The 14,928-nt window shown below is 40.9% G+C and overlaps 2 protein-coding genes and 1 long non-coding RNA gene across 5 annotated transcripts; all 3 read left to right on the top strand.

The window, feature by feature from the left end:
- The first annotated feature begins 91 nt into the window (after nucleotides 1-91).
- LOC148872847 (uncharacterized) lies at nucleotides 92-6,420 on the top strand. Of its 3 annotated transcripts, none has more exons than XM_088973078.1 (9): nucleotides 92-448; nucleotides 1,669-2,033; nucleotides 2,442-2,567; nucleotides 2,715-2,760; nucleotides 2,855-2,937; nucleotides 3,132-3,209; nucleotides 3,361-3,414; nucleotides 3,770-3,904; nucleotides 4,020-6,420. In XM_088973078.1, the coding sequence occupies exons 2-9, from the start codon at nucleotides 1,725-1,727 to the stop codon at nucleotides 6,168-6,170; spliced, it is 2,982 nt and encodes a 993-aa protein (XP_088829204.1). In that variant the 5' UTR covers nucleotides 92-448; nucleotides 1,669-1,724; the 3' UTR covers nucleotides 6,171-6,420. The 3 variants fall into 3 exon arrangements, with proteins under 3 accessions (XP_088829204.1, XP_088829206.1, XP_088829207.1); XM_088973080.1 differs by having other exon boundaries at nucleotides 152-448; nucleotides 2,392-2,567; XM_088973081.1 differs by lacking the exon at nucleotides 92-448 and having other exon boundaries at nucleotides 1,919-2,033; nucleotides 2,379-2,567.
- A 4,439-nt stretch (nucleotides 6,421-10,859) lies between these two features.
- On the top strand, nucleotides 10,860-12,495 carry LOC148872846 (uncharacterized). Its single transcript, XM_088971607.1, has 2 exons — nucleotides 10,860-11,214; nucleotides 11,305-12,495. Exons 1-2 carry the CDS (start codon nucleotides 11,088-11,090, stop codon nucleotides 12,228-12,230), a joined length of 1,053 nt encoding a protein of 350 aa, XP_088827733.1. The 5' UTR covers nucleotides 10,860-11,087; the 3' UTR covers nucleotides 12,231-12,495.
- A 1,259-nt stretch (nucleotides 12,496-13,754) lies between these two features.
- LOC148872845 (uncharacterized) lies at nucleotides 13,755-14,628 on the top strand. The gene is made up of 2 exons (XR_016107582.1): nucleotides 13,755-13,875; nucleotides 13,967-14,628. It is a non-coding gene; the product is annotated as an uncharacterized LOC148872845 (long non-coding RNA).
- Nucleotides 14,629-14,928: the final 300 nt, after the last annotated feature.

The following is a 14,928-nucleotide window of genomic DNA, read 5'->3' as shown; positions in this document are numbered from 1 at the left end:
GCAAGGTTTGTGGGTCAAATCTGACCCAACCCGCCCGAGTTGCACCCCCTGCACATACTACATTTAAGGGAGGGATATATACTTAGAAGGAGCAGTGAAGGGCATTTTAGTAATTCGGAAACTCTGATGAGTCTCCGAGGATAATAAACGCAACAAAGCTTCAATCGCTTCCCCATCGTCGTAGAGCCAGCTGGTTAATATGATATAGCCCACGCTTTTTCGATGAAATTACAAAATTGAGGTTCTGTCTCTGGGAACAATCGTCGAAGGCATGTTTCTTGCGTTGTTTTCTAGAGTTCCCGTTTCATAGGGAAGTTCCGATTCGCCACTCCTCGCTCTCTCGCAGTCTCGCGGCCGTGTGGAAGGGCTCAAAACAATAAAAAGACTTGGTTTTCTTTTCTAGTCATCAAATCTGCAGATGCTTCTTCAAACCCTAGTTTTACGGCAGGTATGAACTTTGTACTCCATTTCTCTCCTCTTCTTCTCTTTTCTTTTAATGGGCATCCGTCCATTCTCTTCATCCTGCGTTAGGGTTTAAGTTCCCTCTCTCTCTCTCTCAGTTGTATTATCGAAATCCCTGCAAAATTATCGGTTTATAGTTTACATCTATTCAATGCCGAAAAGTAGAGAAAGGAGAAAAAATAGTAAGGGCCCTTTTCTCCTTTTCTTTTTCTTTTACCCTTCTCTTGTTTAGAGGTTTCATGAGATTTAAGTGCAGAATCATGGAGTTTATTTGTTGTAGAATACGCATTCAGTGGCGGTGTTTTAGGCTGGTTTGATTATTTTGTATTCTTAATATTGATACGTGAAAGTAAATCCGGAGATGTAAGCTGGGGATTTGAAGGGGTGGGGGGAATAATTGGAGTTTAAGGCTGGGGAGAAATGGATGTGGTTTCAAGGCATTATGCATAAATATAGTCGTGCTAAATTGTTTACAGAATTAATCGGGGAGAGAGATGTTGTTTAATGTGATAATTCTAGTTACTAACTTCAAATGCCCCCTGTTAGAGTTGTTATCATCTACATCTCCTGTAATAAGGGCCTCTTAAAACGATTTTCCCCTTTCTCGGGGGTGGGGTGCAGGGTTGGATGTGCTTGGACCTAAGCAAGATAAAACTAGTGTTTCTATATTCGGTTATTTAGTTTGTTTTGTCCAATTTCTTTTTCACTTTTACTTCTGATATTTGGCATTATTAGCTCAAGCACTTGGTCATTTCCAAGAAAGATAAGCAACTGAGGGAATACCCTTGGGTACCATTGAGAGAGAGGAGTTAGCAGGATGATTGTATCTTAAATAGCATTGGCCTAGAAGTGGCAACTTGGATTGCTACACTTGAAGAGTTTGAAGTTAATAGATTCTTAGGTTTTGATAGCGGGTGGAGAGAGCTCACTGAGTACAACAATGTTTATCCTGTGCATCCTTGGCATGAGACTCCATGCGTCCATTGCTTGACATCTTAAAGTCTTGTGGCTTGTGAAACTATTTTTAACTTTCCAAAATCTAAATAAATATTTGAAAATGAAATCCTTGTTCGCAAGATATGGTGGATATGTTATGTCATTCAATGAATTCTGTCCTTGTGCATATGATATTGTTACTATTTACTGAATTCTATCACATTGATATTAGCAGCTTACCATGAAATTTTATACCAAATATGCATGCAGCATCTTTTGGGTTAGCGGCATTAACAGATAGGATATTGGCCACTTGTTCTGATAGCATGGCCACGAAGATTGACTCAGCATCTGCAGTTGAACCTCACCATGTGGCCAAAGTAGTCACTACCACTACATCTTCAACATCAACTACTGGTCCTAGGGTCTCTATGTTTGGAGCAAAGTCTGGTTTTGTTATACCAAAAAACAAATTATCGGGTTCCTTAGTTCCTATTGCACGAGGTGGTGGAAAGTTAGATACTAGTGATGCAGCCAAGGAAGAGAGTACCAAGCAGGTACAGAGAAAAACCAAATGGGGAATTGATCTGGCACAAGATGCTATTGTCCGAAAAGGAAGGGCCTTGGCATATCAGGTAATTTTGAGACTTATCGGTTATGTTTGTTGTAACATGTAAATCACAGTTCTCTGCAAAATATGCATTTGGTTAAAGGGCACTTCGACCTTTGAGGATCTTTCTGTGATTGCATAATTTAAATTTCAATCTTTGTGGTGAATGTTGCATCTGTAATCTTGATGTTTTTTTTCCTTTTAATTTTTTAAAGCACCATAAAAGATTGCACTTGTTTGTGTCTACAATTTGCCCAGTGGAGTATCAGCTGCTCAACCTGTGGCAATCGATTTTTTTTTTTTTTTCATTTTTTCCTTCCATTTAGTGCTTAAATGTGGGTATCTTCCTTGTGAAATTCTCACATGGAAGCTTCCCATTCCAGGTGGCATTAAGTGATGTTACTGCCTGTGTGGTGGTACAAATTTTGAGCAGACTCGAGTGGATCAAATTACACAACAGATGAAATCTGGAGTTCTGAAGACTGGAGATGCCCAAGCCTCAGAATCACCAGCTGAGGTTCTAACTATTGAATCATCTGACCGTCGGACTAATGATGAGGTATTGTTTTGTTCCAGATGTTGCATTTCTCACTTTTATCATCTAGAAACTGCTTTTTTGTAGGAGTTATTATTTTTTATTTTTTTCTTCTTTCTTATTAAATTTGTCTATCATGAGTCTTGATTCCGAGCATCCATTCTTCTTCAGGCACGGAAACAGGAACTTCTGGAACTAGAAAGGCGAGAAGCTATTGGTTTGTTCAGGATCCTTTGCTAAGATTGCACTTTTGTTCTTCTTTCATACACCATACTCACATTCCTTTTTCTTTCATCTTTTTGGGTTTCCAGGTGAAATATTAAAATTGAATCCAAGTTTCAAGGTTCCACCTGATTACAAGCCATTGCTGAAAGAGGCCGTGGTTCCTGTCCCTGTAAGTTGAGCTTTAGTCATAGGCACACTGATGTTACATTCTTTTTTTATACGACTCTTCTTTTTATCTTCTGAAAACTAGAAGCTGTCTTACTAGCCATTACCAATCATGTAGCAATGTATTCTTTCTAAAGCATCCCCAATAGAAGTTAGTACTGTTCTGTGAAGAACTTGAGCTTTATTTTCTCTCTGCAGCTTAAAGCATATCCGGGATATAATTTCATAGGCCTAATATTGGGATCTGGGAGCAATACTCAAAAGCGACTAGAACAGGTTAGCATGTCTGATCCTAGTAATGCTTGCTAGAAGTGGTTCTCATCTGGTTATTTGTAGTCAGTGTGATGCTAATTGGAAGGTTTTCCTGTACACTGGTTTCATTTTCTGATTCTAACTTTCTTTTTTATTTTTTTCAAAATTAAATTAGGAAACTGGATCAAAAATAAGAATTCGTGGTATCAAAGTGGGAACACTGGAGAAGGTAGGTATCACTTTATAGAGAAGAGGAAGTGTTATTGATGAGAATAGCTTACAAACACAAGTTTATGTCATTCTATGTAGCAGGCTTTTTTTTGGTATATTTTATCCGATTTTCCTTCCTGATATCACTTATGTTTTCTCTTTCACCTTTTTATAATGTTTTTCATTATATTCTCTAAAAAACTTGTCATCATCTGCCAAAACAAATAATATCATGCTCTCCTTGATGATTATTTTATTTTTTTCCTCTATTTGAAAATATTTCCTTTCCCTTCTGCATTCTATTCCATGACTAAAATTGATTAGATGAATTAGTCCTGGATGATTTCTTTTCTTTGAAATTGCTTCATGTCCAGGTTGAAATTACTCAATCAGATGGGAATGAAGACCCTGGTGCTTATGAAGAATTGCATGTCCATGTATCTGCTGACACATATGAGAAAGTTGATGCTGCAGTTTCCTTAATAGAACTGCTGGTCACGCCAGTATCTGTGAGTTTTAAATTTCAATTTACTACAGATGGCATGGATTTGATTCCTCTCTATCTAGTTTCTTTCTAGTTTTCTGTATTTATCATGATAATGATTTTCCTTTTTCTAATGTCAGGGGAGTAAGGCTGTGGTTTCCACAACTCCAACTTCAGTTTCTGGGGAGAGTGCAAACATGTTTGATCCAAGCCAGAAAGATGCAAGCAGTGGTTATAACATGCCTGTTGCTGCAGTTAATCAGGGAGTGCTGCAACCAATTATGGGATTTAGTCAACCAGGTCGTCCACAAACTCAATTTCAGCCATACCCAACTCCATGGTTCCCAACAGGCTCTCCTAATGCTCTTACACTTCCGCCTTCTGGCTTCAGCCCCCATCCAAGTTCTTTGGTCCCCTTGCCCAACAATCCAGTTCAGGTATCTCCCTCTCCACTCAATCCTTCAAACATCCCTCCATTTTTTGGAGGTGGCCCTCCTGCTGTAGCCGGGTTTGGCTCTGTTCCAAGGAACACACATTTTGCTCCAAGACAACAGCCATCAATGCCAGTTTTGCAGCAGCCCTTTCATGATGCACGTCCTTTGGGCAATGTTCCTCCAAGAAACCATTCCATGACAGGCCCACAGCCCCCATCAGCATATGCTACTATGCCAACTCCACCCACTCCTAGTGCACCACTTTCATTTACTGGTAACCAACTGAGACCTACTGGACCAGCACCTGTGGCAAGACAACCAGTGCCATCAATGCCTCAATTGGCATCAACAACTCCGTCAGGGCAACTTCCTAACAGACCATTCAATCCTGTTGGAAGTTCTGCCGGATGGTCTACTGTACCTACAGGCCCTCCAGTCCCTCAAGGGCCAGGCAACATCATGCAGACAGCTCCACCTCAGAGACCTCCTCCTGCAGTTCCACAGCCTATTGTTCAATCAGGAGTTCCTCCACCAAATGTGCCATCGATGGTATTCAGCGGTCCTCCAGCAGGGAATGTGGTATCTCCGGCTAACTTCCCTCCCCGGCCTACTCCCCAATTACCTGGTACTCCAGCTAATCATGCAGCTGCTGCATCAACATTTGCTTCTGCCCAAACTCAAGTTGTGTCAGGCACTGCATCATCAGTTTCTGCTCTACCTCCAGCACCTGCAACCATGCTAACATCATTACCTTCAGCTGGACCATCACCGACATCAGGATCATTGCCATCAATATCTAGGGCAGCATCAACACCAATGCCTCCACCAATTATTCCACAAGCACCATTCTCAATTGTGACCCAAACAACAGGAGCAAATTCAGCATCAGTACCATCATCCATTCAGTCTACTTCACCGATTGCACCCTCGCAGCCAGTAAATATACATGCTTCTGTACCTGATCTATTACAAAACCCTATGCTTAGTTCTGCACAAGTTCCTCCACCCGTTCCTTTGGCTTCATCCCAACCACAACCAGGGATGCCACCTGCTGTTTCTGGAAGCATACCAAGTTTCACTCCCATGAAGCTCCCAGTGACAAGTGCTGGAAATATTCCACCAGTTACAGCTCCAAAGCCTCAAAGGCCAAGCTCAGGAGACTTCACATTTCAGCCTATCAGACTGCCATCTTCTCAAACAGTTCCAAGGCCAAGCAATCAACTTGGGCCTCAGAATACTCCACCGTTGCTACCAAACTCTTCAATGCAACACTCACAGGTACCCCAACCGGCACTCCAACCACCTTCATTCCGGCCAGCCATGTTCAATTCATCACCACAGCCTGGTATGCAAAATTTTCCAAGGCCCCAGATTAACAACCAGATGGGTAGACCTCATTCTCCGGTAACATCAATAGCACCTGGATCTGCTATCCCCTTTGCTGGTAGCCCAACTGCTATCCCACCACCACTGCCCCCTAGGATCCCAGCATCTCTGAATCCACATCATGTTGTGTCTACTCCTTCCCAAGTGGGACCACGGAGCTTTGGTTCAGCATCTCATATCCCTGGTCCGTCGCCCCTTCGACCGCTGAATCCACTATTGCAGCAGCAGAATCAGCCAGGTCCATCTCCAACTAATCGACCAGGAAACCCCTCATTTCAAATCCACCAGTTTAACAGCAGTCTGTCCTTTTCTTCTGGCAAGTCGATTTCCACTTCTGGTGGAAACCAAATATATGATCCATTCTCACCCACTTCGGTATCTTCCCGACAAGGGGACTCTCCAGCAAAGGCAAGGAAACAGGAGAATGACCCGGAGTACGAGGATTTAATGGCCTCAGTTGGTGTGCGATGATCTATTAGACTGAAATTTCAGAGTTGTTGCTAACGTACGAGCTGAGGAAGAAAATTGGAGGATATTCCGTGATAAGTTTTTGTCGATCCAGGTATACCGGGAATCTCAAGGAGTTGGGCTAGAAAAATAAAGTAGGAAGTAGGAACGAACAATGCCGCACTTAATTGAAAACTGATTTTATTTGTATGGTGCTCTGTTTGTGGATTGGTAGAGCTCTGAAGTTTTATAAATTGTGTCAACTGTTATTGTACCTTGCATCCATGATCCGTCCATGGTGAGCCGAATTGAATATAGATTTGATATAGGGATTAGGGGTCTGGAATCGGAATTGAAATGGTATTGTCATTCCCATTCCAAGTTTAATAACAGCTGTTTGATTGGGCGGAACTGGATTCCCATTCCCATTCCCATTCCCATTCCTGGTGGAATGCTGGTGGAAAGGCATTCCCCCATTTGTGGGAAAGGCCATTCCCTCCCCCTCTTTCCTCTTTTTGGGGAAGGCCAATGAGTCTGCCCTTCTGCCACATCTAAATTTACAGTGAATGAATGGAAGCTTCTGGGAAGAAAAAAAAGAATCAATACCGTTTGTCCCAGCCATGAGCCATGTATGCCTATGTTCTTGAAGAAAGGTTCATGGTGTCACAAGAATGCAATTTGAAGAGACAGATGTGCATGGGATGGCATGTTGGATTGAAGGCAATCTTAACCCATCCCGAGCTCGTTTTCTCATCACGTTGGCTTCACGTAGGCGATTTTGACTTTACCAGATACAAACGCTATGTGAAATTCACTTCAAAGGAAATATAATTTAGCAGGTTTTGGTACAGTGGTGTGGTGTTGCCTTGTCACACGATATGTGAGTATCATTTTAATTAGAATCAAATTTGATGTTTTAAATAGAAATATCAATACAAAATTTGTATTGATCAACTCGAAATTTGTACTAATCAATCCAAAATGCAAGAACACCACACCACTGTACCAAATGCCTGCTTGGGGGAGGCATTTTCTCTTATGTGGTGTGGTGCCTAATAGTATCCAATGATTTTTATGTATAATCAAAAGCAATAAACAAATGTTACATTGTGATTTGTGTCCAATCTTCTTCTTTCCCCAATTTTCAATGCATAAATCAGATACAAATGCAACACCCAAATAACAAGATGCCAAACACCACCAATAACAATGGCCGTTAATGAGGCAAAACATGTATTTAGAAAATAATTAGAACCGATTGATAATGGCACATGTAAACCCTAAACCTCTAAATCTTTAAATCCTAATTTAAACCCTATATTCTAACTAAAATGCATTGGTTGGGTCGGCATCACGGATTTTTCCACTAATAATTCCTCCAACATTCTTGCCACAAGATTGTTAGGTGATTAAACGGATAGCTGCCTCATTTGGGGCTGGATCTGTTTACAACAAAAGGCTCCTCCAACACGTTCTAACCTAATCTGTGTCATACATGTAGGGCCCTACTCCTAGTCTCACAGCAAATGTGTTGGATACACATCATGTTGGGACTGTGTTGGAACAGTTTTTGTTGTTTGTTCATGATAAGGGTTGAATTAGCCGCCAATGAGATCACGATGCGTAGTGACATTAAAAGACCTGACAGCACCTTGGGTGCCCCCACCAGCAACTCGGTTCGAGCTCCCTCGATTATGTTCAACGAGGGCCAGACTGACACTCGAGCTGAGCTGAGTGTTGAAGGAAACACACTTCGCCCAGCTGATCTGATATTAGAAGAAATACAACCAAGCTGCCCCACCTGTACTTAACGACAACCACCTGGCCATGCGATCATCCCATTTGCGCATTCTCTCAGATAGTAGCCCATGGGCTTTCTCCACGTACGCGTGAATGTGGCACATGAATCACCTAAATCCTATAGATCAACCATGTATCTTACCCAATCTTTTTAAAATCAAATCGGAAAAACCGAGAATCGGTCACTTAATTGGTTCTATTTTCTTTCAAAACCGTTTTTTTTTTTTTTAAATCGTTGATTTTGGTCAACAAACTGCTGAACCATCCAGTTAACCGTTCAAATTGTTTTGGCCATTTTCCTTTTTTTTTAATTTTTTTATCAGAACGAATTGACCGTTTGGATAGAACAATTGGACCATTCGAATCGATGACCAGTTCGTTTTTAAAAACGATGATCTTACCCATTATCCCCACGTGTTGGTCGACACGATTTCCCCAACCTATATCAAGGTAAATTCAGAAGCTTGGTGTTTACATTGCATTTACTACCTTTAGTTTACCTTGAACAACTCGACCAACCTATTAACATGAATGTTGGAGCACCAAGCCCTGGATATCACTCCAAGCTCTCTAACCTACTTTTGCCTTGCAACTTATTCATTTGGTGACTTTAATCATCATCAAATTGATGTTATTTTACTTATTTATTACTTATCTATTAAGAAATTATAATAAATTAGATGTCCGTTTAAACCCAATCTCCTTACCTTTGAATGCACAAAGGATAAGATTGGAAAGGATTTTGCATTTTCATGTAGGAAAAAAATTTGAATTCTCAAAATCCAATCTACTACAGGTTTTGAGGCAGGTATGGGTGAAGAGATTTAGGGAGACAAATAAGATATTCAAGTTATAAAACCTGCCCCATTGCCATCGCTACATCTGAAGAATTTTTTCTTCTTTTTTTTTTTTTTCTAAGATAGTGCTTGGTATCAATGGTGTTTTTTAGAGCACCAATGCTAAGCTCAATGCCATATAGGCTTTTAACGAAAACAACACAAAAAGTGCTATTAAATTGAGCTACTTATTAGATAAACGTGTCTCTCGATTTTCATGAGAGCCATTTATCATAAAAATGCCAAAACTAACATTTTTTTTCTTTTTCATTTTCAAGGGTGTTTTTTATTGTTTGGCTTATATAGTGCCTAATGGCACTAAGGCATAAAAAAATGTTTGATGTAGATTTTTTCTTGAAAGACCCCTTGTATTATGGGGTCACTGACAAAAATTCTCTCAAATGATAGAATGTGTTAAATTACCAAAAATACCCATCTCAAATTTCTTTATTTTCTTTTTTATTGCTCTTTTCTCTTAAACCCTAACCTAAACTAATCTTCGTATTCCCTTCTCCAAACTTTGTAGCTCACCAATCACCATTTTCTCCTTTCCTCATTTCCTGTTACATTTTCCTCTACCCACTGCTCATACCAATCATCATTCACCCTCAACATTTACGATTGGTTACCCAAACAAATAGCAGAATAGGATTGGACAAATCAAGGTGACCAGTAAGTTCACCCGTCATGTGGATTTCCAAGACAAAAATCATCAATCGAAGAGGATTGAACAAATCAATCATCGCTACGGTCACTGGGAACCATGGTTCTCAAGTGACCTCGGGATGTCGTCAACATTAGTTGAACCAAAGCATGGGGGATGCATTTCTGGACACTCAACGCCTCCAACATCCTCAGGAATGTGCCGAGCAACTAACAATAACGACAAGAACCTCCCCGCTTCTTAGGGAAACGGCAGGTGCCTCATCCGGAGAATGCTCCATAGGGCCCTAAGAATTTGGTCACCAAAATTCATTACTTTCAATAATCTCAGAAGTGCCTTAACCACTCCTCATCTCCATAAAAAGGGGTACTTTCGCCTATACAAGCTATGCTCTCTGAGAGAAACTCTAGCTCACCTTGGTCTCTCTACTCGAAATTCTCTCACTTTGTCTAACTAGGCACCAACTTGACCATCAGAGTTTCCTCACATGGGCTCACAACGCTCTTTAACATTCTCTCTCTTGTAGGGCTCATGCCACTCTCCCCTCTCGCACAAAGATCTAAGCAGATTGAGCACCATCACTTCTAGATGAACTTCTGAATTTCTACTCTTCCTCTCCAAATTCTACAGAACTGAAATTTTTCGCCTAAACAAACTCACCACTCAGCAAACTAAACTTTACTATTTCTGATGGTGCCAGAGATGGTTGATGGATAAATCTATATAAATTTATTAAGCTGAAATGTTGGCTTGAAGATGAGGATAATGGAATCTAACAGTATTTTTTGAAATTACAAGAATGCCACTCCCTACCAATTCTTTCTTTCTTGTTTTTTTTTTCAAATTACAAGAAAGCCACTCTTTCTTGCTTTTTTTTTTCTTTTAAATTACAAGAAAACCACTCTCCTATCAACTCTCTCTTTTTCTTATAAATTACAAGAATGCCACCCCTCTCTCTTTATAATTTACAAGAATACCATTCTCTCTCTCTCTCTCTTTCTCTCTCTCTCTCTCTCCAACTAAGGGAGATCTTAGCTCAGCATCTCGACTATTAGGGGACCTGCAATCAAAGGTAATCTATTTTGAACTAAGCCGAACATAAACTTCTAAGCTCAAGCTCAAGTCTCTAATTCGAATCGAGCTAGATGATACCTCGATCACTGAGGGAGACCTCAGCTCGACACCTCAATCACTAAGGGAGATCTTGGCTCAATACCTCGACAATTGAGGGAGACCTCAGTTAGGCACTTTGTCAACTAAGGGAGACCTTAACTCAGCACCTTAGGAAAACCCGAGCTTGACACTTTAGTAGTTGAGGGAGACGTCGAATTGGCACCTCGGCTTGAAAGTTAGCCACGCACGCGGGAAGAGGGAATTCGTGCGTCTAGACATGTTGTGCGCTCCCATTTGTGTGGGGCGTTTGTGGGGCGAAAATTTAAAGTCAATTATTCCGATGCTCTTTTTCTAGGATTGCCTCGAAGCTTCTCGAAATGGCATCAGGGTTCGGGGAAACAGGAACTACATACTGAGTACTTCAGCTCTTCTACATAAACCGTCTCCGATGTGCCACCTGTTAAGCAAGCGAGTGTCGACGGTCGAATTCACAGTCTTCCTGTTAGATTTACGAATTACGAGATTGAGATGGAGAAGATCAAAGAACTGCGATCCATCAGAGCCCTGATCGTCAACAAGATCGATCGCAGCGAGCTCAAGGAGGGTGATCACATCTACTGCTGGAGATCACACCTTTACCTCTACGCCCACCACGGTACGTCTAATTTTAACCTTTTCTCTCCATCTCTCTCTCTCTCTGCGTTTCAATGCTTCTCTTAAGCCATGCTGGATTTGCAATTTGCAGGGATATACATCGGCAACGAACAAGTCATTCACTTCACTCCGGCAAGAGGCGAAAATCCCTCGCATTTCGCCGCCGCCTCCTGGGATGCCTTCAGCAGTGTTCCTGGATTCTCGTGCTCAAAATGTGACAACTCCAGCCGTGACCGTGAGGGAGTCTGCAAGTGTTGCCTGGATTGCTTTCTGCTGGGCGGTGAGCTCTGCCGCTTCCAGTACAACGTCTCCCGAGCTTTCTTGCTCTCCAGGATCCGTGCAGGAACCTGCAGCCATGCTAAATCCAGCCCTCCTGCTCTGATCCTGCACCGCGCCAAGTACCTCCTGGAGCGTAATGGGTTCGGGAGGTACCATTTCCTTAATAGGAACTGCGAGCACTTCGCGATCTACTGCTCGACGGGCTTGATGGTGCAGAAACCCCGTGAGATCGGACAGGTTGGGGCCTTGAGGGGCTTTCTTGAGAAACTCTATCAAAGCGGGAAGCTCAGGGCCTTCTGCGTCTTCCTCCGCAACAGTTTCCACAACGGACGAGTGGCGTCTGTTGTTGCCTTTCTGCAGACCCTACTGGGACTAGGAGGTGTGACGATTGGGGACGTGCTCGGTGGCAAACCTGAAGAGACTGTAGCGGAGCTTGTTGAGGGGCTTTTCAGCAAGGGCAAACCCTCAGAGGCCATTAGACAGCAGCTTGAGAGCATCGTTGCAGATCTTGTCCAGCTCCTTGGTGGGAGTAACAGCAAGATCTGGAAGCGCGGCGCTCTTGCTAATGCTTCTGCTCTGCCTATAAATATTTATTCCAGTTTTGTTAGGGTGGTTATTTGCTACAGTGTCGCCCGCTACCAAGCAGACGTTGGGATTCGTAAGGATGTTCGTTTGGTTGAGGTCGAGCAACTGGTTGTCGAAATGAAGGCAGCAGAAGGTGGTGCTGAATCCGTATAACTACTGGTTGAGGAGATTGAGTGCATGGGATGCCTTGGGAACACGAAGGAGAAACCCACTCGATGTCTTTTAAACAGAAACCACTCTCCCTGTTTGGTGATTACCTATGGAGGTTTTGAGCGCCGATTGCTGCTTCTTTTCCAGAAGCATGCTCATCTGTTTCAGATGCAATGTATGTGCTTGTCTCTATAGTTTTATGCTTTTGGGTAATGTCTTGTTATAAACTTAATTGGCCAATACATTCTCTAGGTCTGTTTTTCATGGACTTCTGATTCTGTTTGTATCTCTGATCTGTTAGGCCTTCAGTAAAGTCTTTAATTTTGTAGTGGAAGAAGAAATATTGTCCTGATTTACAATAACTGAATAGGTTTTTTGCAACTTGATGCATAATCATAAGGCTGGAATTTAGTAGAAAGTTGAGGAGTGATCATATGGCTGAAGCAAATTTTTTGTGTCATTGTGGTTTGCAATTGCATTGAGCAGAACAGAAACCATGAACAATTGAAATCCGAGAAAAGAAAGGGAATTGAAATAATGGTCAAGAGGAGCAGTCTTGTGTTTCTGAAATGGAATAAAGAACTCTAAGAATATAGAGTTCGAAAAGGAGAGAGGTCACATGCATTTGGGTTTCTCAGTACTCGTCGTTCGCTTTCTATTGCTTGATGTTCATTAAGTTCATTTCATTTCAGTTAGTTAATTAGTTAGTTACAGGGGGCAAATAACCAAAAATTTGGTTCCAACCCTGCCAAGAAGTCTTAAGAAAATTAACAATGTCCATGAAACAATTATGGAGGGAAACCATTCTATTAAGAATGTTGGGGTATGCCATGCTATTAGGAATGTGAATGGGATTCTAATTCCGCCAACCAAATAGTTGGATCCATTCTGATTTAGATTCCAGACCCTCCTTCCCATGAACCAAACAGGCCCTAGGTGTTGATATTTTCAAACGGATGGATCAAATTTTCACCATTTGAATATGAATCAACATTGCTTTGAAGAGGAAATAGCTTTGGGGTGACATTGTTAAATCAGGATACTACAGTTTCCTTAAGGGCTATGTCAATTTGATGCAGACTTGTAAGCTAAGGGCTACTTATAGGGTTCAATTGTTTATGTGGAAGGCATATTGGGGAAGTGTAAATATTAAATAATATATTTAGTAAAAGATTATACAATTACTAGTAATTAATTTTGTAATTCTTGTTGAATGTAGAGCAATCTACAGGATGGTATTCCCAATTTATTTAACTTTTGAAGAAAAATAAAAGTAATTAAGTAATTATTATTGAGTAGTATTGTTTAAAATTTAATAAAATACTTGATGGTGCATGATCTGGTGCTCCTTACTAGCGGATAGTTTAAATGTTGGGCTGGTGAGGTTGCCTAGTCGAGTTGCAAAGAAACAGTCAGAGTGTTTGAGTTGCTTTAATTACTCAAAAGCAACAATCAGTCTCAAACCTTGCCAAGGTAAACTAAGCCCTTTCATAGTTATTGGTAATTTATCCTTGTATTGATAACATGCTACAAAGTGCAGAATCTGTTGAGTGACAATAAAAGGGAAATCATTATTACTGGCAATAACACGAGCTCAAAGGTAGTTAGTTGATCCATCAACATGAAAATACGGGCATTCACCATAAAGGTATCACAACATTGTCATTATTGGTTTCATTTTATGTTGTCAACATGATGAATTTGGTTATGCATAACTACATTGAAAATTTCTTTTTTAGGGCTTATTGTTGATGGAAGGAACATGAGTTATAAGGCAACCATCAAGGAAAGGCAAAGGGGATCTTGGCAACCGGAAAGGTCTTGGCAACACCACCAAACATATCATGTCCTCAATAGGAGACATCGTCAAAGAAGTAGAATCATCCAAAGGAGTTCAATATAGCCAAGGAAGCATATTTACATGATGAGAGAAAATGCATAGAGAAGCAAGCAGCAACAATGGACCATTATTTTTTGAAAACATTTCTTTTAGATCATGGTCATTATGGAGTGCTAGTAAATGAGTTTATGCAACTGTTGTTAGTTGGATGAAGATCAGGAGCATGGTTCACAAGTTTCCAATTCAATGGGACACTCTTTCCTCCCATTTGCAATTTGAGAGAGTTGAATTTAGATTTTAAGCCTGATGATGATACCAGTGTTGGTTCTCCAAGGTTGCTCTAAGAATTTCTGCGTGGCATGTCTCTCAATCATGAAGGGTTATGAGCTCAACTACCTCTTCAAATTTCAGCTCCAACAACTGCAGATATTAACTGTTTTGCCTTGTCATGAAAATGTGATCAATCAATTTCTCTCATTTGTGATTTGTCAATTTCCTGAAAATGATACAAACTACGAAGACCTTTTGTATTTTATACCTAGATGGGACATAATGCATATATATGTATTCAACCTCTCAAAGATCTGAAACTTTGGCATTTATTTGCACTAAAAAGAAAAAATAGTAAGGCAATAACAACAGTTATGTTGCAGTGGCAACCATGTCTAGGCAACTTTATGTTAGTCTAAATCCATTTTGCAAGAATCATTTTTTTTTCTTCTTATTGTATTTCATACAACCTTTATGCTCCTAGTTCAATTTTGCATCTGATTAATAATTGACACGTAGGTTTTTCGGACAAGCACATGCAGGTTCAATTTCACAAGACTCCAGACTCGCTTGCATTTGAATTCACTTGAG

The sequence above is a fragment of the Nelumbo lutea genome, chromosome 2 (assembly GCF_056320005.1).
Source record: "Nelumbo lutea isolate HS-2025 chromosome 2, American lotus-T2T, whole genome shotgun sequence".
Lineage (NCBI taxonomy): Eukaryota > Viridiplantae > Streptophyta > Magnoliopsida > Proteales > Nelumbonaceae > Nelumbo > Nelumbo lutea.
This window is presented reverse-complemented; position numbering and strand designations above follow the sequence as displayed.

Excerpts from the sequence above, each read along its gene's own strand:
- LOC148872847 (XM_088973078.1), top strand. The coding sequence starts at position 1,725 with ATGGCCACGAAGATTGACTCAGCATCTGCAGTTGAACCTCACCATGTG. Across the intron at positions 2,938-3,131 it reads AGGCCGTGGTTCCTGTCCCT|CTTAAAGCATATCCGGGATA; the intron begins GTAAGTTGAGCT and ends TTCTCTCTGCAG. Across the intron at positions 3,905-4,019 it reads TGCTGGTCACGCCAGTATCT|GGGAGTAAGGCTGTGGTTTC; the intron begins GTGAGTTTTAAA and ends TTCTAATGTCAG.
- LOC148872846 (XM_088971607.1), top strand. The coding sequence starts at position 11,088 with ATGGAGAAGATCAAAGAACTGCGATCCATCAGAGCCCTGATCGTCAAC. Across the intron at positions 11,215-11,304 it reads TTACCTCTACGCCCACCACG|GGATATACATCGGCAACGAA; the intron begins GTACGTCTAATT and ends TGCAATTTGCAG.